Source organism: Xenopus laevis, chromosome 5S (assembly GCF_017654675.1).
Source record: "Xenopus laevis strain J_2021 chromosome 5S, Xenopus_laevis_v10.1, whole genome shotgun sequence".
NCBI classification, from domain to species: Eukaryota; Metazoa; Chordata; class Amphibia; order Anura; family Pipidae; genus Xenopus; species Xenopus laevis.
The window spans coordinates 140,233,774-140,241,099 of NC_054380.1; the positions used below are offsets into that span (position 1 = coordinate 140,233,774).

The window sequence follows — 7,326 nt, forward strand, 5'->3', positions numbered from 1 at the left end:
ACATAGCCCTTTGCCTATTACAGATTGCCCACTTACATGAAAAACAATAGGAAGAGCCACAGCCTTCTATGACAAGAGCTGTCAGACACACAGCCCTTTGCCTACTATAGATTCCCCCTTCCATACAAAAGAATAGGAAGACCCACAGCCTTCTATGACAAGAGCTGTCAAACACATAGCCCTTTGCCTAGCCTCTATGGCAAATTAGCCATTGCGTATGCACTCCCATGATAAAAGCTGACATTCCAACACAAAGCCGTGTGTTGAGCTGTACCTAGTAAGCTCCAACTTCAACTAGCCCTTTGCCTATTACAGATTGCCCACTTACATGAAAAGCAATAGGAATACCCACAGCCTTCTATGACAAGAGCAGTCAGTCACATAGCCCTTTGCCTAGGCTCTATGGCAAATTAGCCATTGCCTAAACACTCCCATGATAAAAGCTGACATTCCAACCATAGCAATGTGTTGATCTGTGCCTAGTAAGCCTCAACTTCCCTATCCCCTAATACCATAGGGAGAGCAAAACCTACCAAGTCTTCTTCATTTCCATATAAGTCAAAGTTGACCAATCAGAAGAGGACTGTCCAATCCACATTAAAGACTGCCTGTCATACAACATAGCCCTTTGCCTATTATAAATTGCCCACTGACATGAAAAACAATGGGAAGACCCACAGCCTTCTATGACAATAGCTGACAGTCACATATTCCTTTGCCTAGGCTCTATGGCAAATTATCCATTGGCCAAACACTCCATGATAACAGCTGACATTCCAACATATAGCCTTGTGCTGAACTTTGCCTAGTAAGCCTCAACTTCCCTATCCCGTAATACCATAGGGAGAGAAAAAACTGCCAAGTCTTCAGAATTTCTATATCAGTCAAAGTTGACCAATCACAAGAGGACTGTCCTATCCATGTCAAAGTTTGCCTGTAAGACAACATTGCTCTTTGCCTATTACAGATTGCCCACTTACATGAAAAACAAAAGGAAGACCTGCAGCCATCTATGACAAGAGCCATCAGTCATATAGCCCTTTGCTTAGCCTCTATGTGATATTAGCCATTGCCCAAGCTAGGTTTCCCAGTAATAAAGCAATGACAGATATAACCTCCACCATCACTTCACAACATCACTTCCACCAAAATATTTTATTTCTTATGTTTTTTTGTTTGTTTTTTTAAATTAAAAACATTTTTATTTCCATTTTCTCATAAAATCCAAAATTTTCTTTTTCTGAGATTCGCTCTAAATCCACCCTTTTTCTAAAAGATCTTTTTTTCTTCTTCTTCTGTCCAGCTCTCAAAAAATGTCCTGATTTCTAAGTCAGATTTCTCCTTCCAGAAATCGTAGAGCACCTCTCCCCTTGAGGGAGGTCTTACTTGACTTACAGACCGACTCTTTTTCTCCACAGCAATGTCAGGATCATTTTTTATTTTACCTCTCTTTTTTGTAACAGCTGACCCTTCAATCTCACCCATCCCCCAAACAGGATCTGCACCACACCTTAATTCACCTGCTAAAATCTCCTCAAAAGAACTAGCTAACTGCAGTTCGGCAAAGTCCTCCTTAACAGGAACAGGTTTTTCTTCTACAATACTTTCTTTTCTTCCTTTTCTCTGGGGACATTTCGCATACAGATGTCCTACCTGTAAACAAAGATTGCATTTTTTTGGCTCAGTACAACCCTTAAATCCATGGCCAAAACAGCCACAATTAGAACACGTTTTACAGGTTTCTGCTCCATGCCCATACAGTCTGCATTTTCTGCAAAATTCTGGCATTCCTGGAAAGAAAATATCCAGGTTTGCATTTCCAAGACGGAATCCTGCTGGCAGAAAAGTATCTTCCTTAAAAGTAACTTTAAACTTATATTTTGATGCCCAAACACCAATTTCATTAAAGACTTTTCCAACAAAACTCACTTTTTTGCAATAATTCCGTAGGACAAATTCAACTTCTTTCAGAGGAACAAACAGTGAGTAAGATTTAATCACCAGGGTTATTTCCTCCTCTGGAAAGTGAGACACAATCCTGAACCCCTGAAGCCATTCATCTTGGAAGGTTTCTCTCCAATTACTCAAGAAACACAGATAAATCCCTTCTCCATCAAAGGTGACATCATAAATGCCTCTTCTCAGGTATTCTTGTATCGCTAAGATTTCTTTCTTCTCAATTCCTCCGATGGCAAAAAAAATCACCTCAGCAATGTATCGTAATTGACTCTCCCAACTCACAACCTCATCCACGATAATCCTAATTGAGTGCTTTACCCAAGCACTCTTCAGGATCCATCCTGGCAAAACACTCCCAGCTCAACCTCAAAATATCTCACTGGAATAAGGATAGGAAAGACCATCCCATGACAGGATCTGACATTCCAACAAATAACCATGTGTTGAGCTGTGCCTAGTAAGCCTCAACTTCCCTATCCCGTAACAACATAGGGAGAGCAAAACCTACCAAATCTTCTTCATTTCCATATCATTCAAAGTTGACCAATCACAAGAGGAATCTCCAATCCATGTCAAAGACAACATAGCCCTTTGCCTATTACAGATTGCCCACTTACATGAAAAACAATAGGAAGACCCACAGCCTTCTATGACAAGAGCTGTCAGTCACATAGCCCTTAGCCTAGCCTCTATGGCAAAGTAGCCATTGCTCAAGCACTACCATGATAAAAGCTGACATTCCAACACATAGCCATGTGTTGAGCTGTGCCTAGTAAGCCTCAACTTCCCTATCCTGTAATACCATAGGAAGAGCAAAATCTACCAAGTCTTCTTCATTTCATACTGTCTCCATCTCGCCCTACTGTCTCCATCTTAAGCTACTGTCTCCATCTTGTCCTATTGTCTCCGTCTTGTCCTACTGTCTCCGTCTTGTCCTACTGTCTCCATCTTGTCCTACTGTCTCCGTCTTGTCCTACTTTCTTCGTCTTGCCCTACTGTCTCCGTCTTGCCCTGCTGTCCCCGTCTTGTCCTACTGTCTCCGTCTTGACCTACTGACTCCGTCTTGCCCTATTGTCTTCATCTTGCCCTTCTGTTTCCATCTTGTCCTACTTGCTCCATCTTGCTCTACTGTCTCCATCTTGCCCTACTGTCCCCAGCTTGACCTACTTTATCCATCATGTTTCCGTCTTGCTGTACTGTCTCCATTTTGCTCTACTGGCTCCATCTTGCCATTCAGTCTCCATCTAGCCCATCTTGTTTTGTAAACTCCATCTTGTCCTACTGCCCCTACCTTGGCCAATGTTTACCCACTTGCCCTATCATCTCCATGTTGTCTTACTATAACCAACTTGCCCTAATGAGAATGGGAAAGCACCTTTCATGGATTTCAGAGGGATTGCTCCCCTACCAGCTAGGACATTATCTTGGTGATGGTGCACCCCTTTATCAGAGTAGAATTTATTCTCTCCTGTTCTGTCCTTCCTTATTTTTTGGAAACCCTGTTTCTCCCCATCTGCCAGGCAAACATTTTAGGGCTAAATTATTTTTATTCTCTCTTCCTGTCTCTCTTTTCCATTTCTATTCCCACCAGCTGTTCAGCTTTACTTTCTTTCCTACTATATTTTTGATCACCTTTCTATTTTTCTCTCTAGTCCATAACCTCCATTTCCTTTCTCCTCTCCTATACCATCTTTCATGCCCTCTGTTTTTTCAACTCTTCTCTTGCCATAGGCTACGGAAAAAAAACAATGAAAAAGGAAGTCGATTGTACCGGTATCACGATAGGTCTCCTGTGCCACAGCTTCTGTCCCAATTAGAAGCAATTGCAAATGCCAAGTCTTTATTGACTTTTATTGATGAATAAAACCTTGCAGCACATTACGTGCGGTTTTTTGTTCCTGTTTGTCCACAATTCGAAAGACTTGGCATTTGAAATAAACAAATGACAGAGCCTAGTGCAATATTGTTAATATTCAGTGCAGTCACCAAAGTGTTACAACACTAATCTGTGTGTGTCTTGAACCATTGAGAGTCTATGCACAGATTGTTTGTGTGTGTGTATAAAAGTGCTATAGTGTAAGGTGCTATCTCCAAAATAAGTCAAACAAAGTGCTTTTAATGCTTCAGTAAAAATCAGCATGTGGCTCCTCTACTCTCTGGTGGGATTGGCAATTTACAAGATTCCTGATTTCAAAATCAACTCCAGGGGATTCCTTTTTCTGTAAAGACAATAAAAAGGAGGGACAGCGCCTTAATTTTTTTAAAGTAACTTATTGCACTGACATAAGTGAAACTTGTGAGCGCATATCAAACAATCCAGTCTTATAGTGCAGATCATGGAGATGAGCCTCTGCAATACAAAGAGATGGTTCTGCCGGCGTCTCTCTCTCCCGTATGTTCCACCTGTACATCCGCAGTGGGTGGTATAACTGGATATTGTGTGGTGGGTGTGGGGGCCCGGGTGTGTGGCCAGAGGTGCAGTTCCTTTAGGCTTTTTTTACCCTTTGGGGCCCATTAGACTTAGACCCACTGCTCTGGGGACCCAGGTGGGGGTGCAATAATAGTAAGCAGGGCCCTCCCCCAAGGTGGCCTTGGCTAAGTATTATGGGACACCGTGATGTGTTTAATGTCAATTATTTTTAAATTTTGCATATTAAACAAGGTACAAAAACAAAACTTAAAGGTTTCAGATATTAGTATCTCCCAACAGACACAATCAGACATTCTGTAGATGGAGCCAGAAACATGACATGGAATTTCTCTGGCAGCCACTCACCAAATAGGGCAGTTTCTGACTTGGGACTCGTCATTTGCCAGATTTTCCCAGAATTCTATAGCGGTGGGATCAAGGGATATCTGATCCAATAACAAGGCTTTTTTGGAGGTCACTATGATATTTAATGTGTGATCATATGGAGACATGAGGACTGATGTTGGAGGTAAAGTTCTGATGCCCGAGGGATAAAAAGTGATATTTCATGATGATTGAGGATCAAGGTGTGAGGAATAATGGGGAAATGTTAGGGTTGCCATGTGAGCAATAATGTGAGAAGGTGGAACTGGGAATGAGAGTAATGCTGAAGGTTGAGGGATAAGGACTGATAATGGGGGATGAATGTCTGATGGAATAATGTTACTTGGAAATAGTTTGGCTGAAGTGTGAGGACAGAAGTCAGACTGAGCAATTCAGTTGATTAAGGAATGAGAACTTAAATTGGAGGATTGAGACTGTGATGGTTGAGCGTTGGGCCCAAAACTGAAGGATGAATGTCTGATGGTGAGACTGGTGGGAAACTGACCAGCAGGTGGCGCTGTTGTAACAAAATTCATTCATATTAACAGTACATGTATCCCTTAATATCTTGCAATTAAAAGAAAATAAATAATAAATGTAAATTACAAAACTGCTTAGAATAGCCCCCTCGTCTATTTTATATTCACTTATTTTAAAAGTTGACTTATCCTTTATAGCATTATGGAGTGGGAAAGCTTTTACAGCTGCACTTTTGCCTGGTTCCCATTGAAGTCAAGGGCAGCTCCAGAAAATGCCCTCTGGGTATCTGCTCCATGTGACATGAGCTGTGTTCTGCCCAGTTGTTCTCTAGCTCTGTCTGCTTATTGTCTGTTGCCTTTCACACAAATCTGGGGACTCTCTATACTAATAACTCTTCCATAGTGTGCCCATTGGTGCTGTTGGCTGAGCTGATCAGGGAAGATCTACTAGTGGTGTTTATGGGCTACTTTTCCCTCTGTGACTGACAAGTTACAGGTATTTCTTGTCCCTCCTTTTCTCCCAAAGGTATTATGTCTCTTTCAGCACCTACTTGGGGGTCCAAAGGTTTCCTAGTCTATTAGATGCCACCAGGCAAGTGATGATTCCTTACCCACCAGTGGGGCAAAGAATAAGAACCAGTGGGGCAAAGAATAAGAGCCAGTGGGGCAAATAATAAGAGCCAGTGGGGCAAAGAATAAGAGCCAGTGGGGCAAAGAATAAGAACCAGTGGGGCAAAGAATAAGAGCCAGTGGGGCAAATAATAAGAGTCAGTGGGGCAAAGAATAAGAGCCAGTGGGGCAAATAATAAGAGCCAGTGGGGCAAAGAATAAGAGTCAGTGGGGCAAATAATAAGAGCCAGTGGGGCAAATAATAAGAGCCAGTGGGGCAGGGGAAACAGGCAACAGTCAGTGAAAACAAATATATGGGGAAAAATTAAAGTAACTTGGTTATGGGAAAAACAAATGAGCGGTTGTCTGAGAAACGTTCAATATTTTATTATGAGCCCCGAGCTGTGGGAACCCACTAACCAATGGGTAAAATATAGGATGTAAAAATATGGGTAAAATATGAGATGTATCAGATGGTTCCCTCGGAGCAGGCAAAGCTGTGAGACCCTCGGTAGAGAAGAGAAGAAGAAAACAATTAGTGAACCACAAAACTGGATTCATGGGGGAACTACAAGTGTTTGTGGGAACAACCCAAAACTTCCATCCAAGGTGTAAAGTGCAGGGCAGGGTACAAAATCCATGGTGTTTCTTTGGCGTTTGAATGGTGTCCTGCACTATGTAATGAGGAGCCTGTGTATGAATTCTCATGTGATGTCCAGAAACAGTCCAGTGATTAGCAGAGCATATGCCAAGGTTTGGACCTGTAAGTATTGCTCTCAGTCACATAATACAGCTACTGTGCACTTACACGCCTCTTTATTAACCCTTCACTTTTACTGCTGCACTTTTTCAAGGGGAAAACTCACATTTTTAAGAGGAAAAAAAAAACATTGAATTTTTAGAGCTTTATTATACCCCAAAGCTGCTAAAATTCCAAACAGAAAAATACTCCAACTAAAACCTCTCAAGGTCACAGAGAAGTCTGATCTGGTTTACGTTCAATAATCTGATAAATTTGAGTCGCCGCAGCAACAACAATTTCATAACGTTTTTTGAAGAGTCAAGTCGTACCATTCAGATTGAATTTTATTGTGAGGTTTTGTCGCTCTGACAAGAGAAAATGTTGGTAAATTAAGGGGATTCAGGTTTTGGGAGTTTGGTTTTTATTAGTGAGAAAAAGTGTAGTTTCAGTAAATGCCCCTTATTTTCTCCAGTCAGTAAGTAGAAGTGGGGCCACAGGGGACATAACTGTTTCGTTCGTTTGCTGTTGCTCCTGAGCTGTGGCCTTTCTGTGTCTAACAGTTATGTCCCCCATTCTAGTCACTGACTAACAGGAACATGTTGTGACTATTACATGACACATCCGCTCACTCCAGCCTTTATACATTACATTTTTGCCCAATAAACTATATATATAGATTTGTTTTTCTTCTTGTTTACTTCTTTTGATGTCATTGTTCACTTTGAAACAATGACATTTCACTC

At 41.5% G+C, this 7,326-nt stretch overlaps 1 protein-coding gene across 1 annotated transcript; it reads right to left on the bottom strand.

Annotated features, from left to right (window-relative positions):
- Nucleotides 1-1,179: 1,179 nt before the first annotated feature.
- Nucleotides 1,180-2,319, bottom strand: LOC108717455 (zinc finger CCHC domain-containing protein 3-like; the record flags this gene model as incomplete). Its single annotated transcript, XM_018264703.2, has 1 exon — nucleotides 1,180-2,319. A coding segment is annotated over one exon (1,050 nt), but the record flags the coding sequence as incomplete, so codon positions are not given.
- Between the last annotated feature and the right edge of the window lie 5,007 nt (nucleotides 2,320-7,326).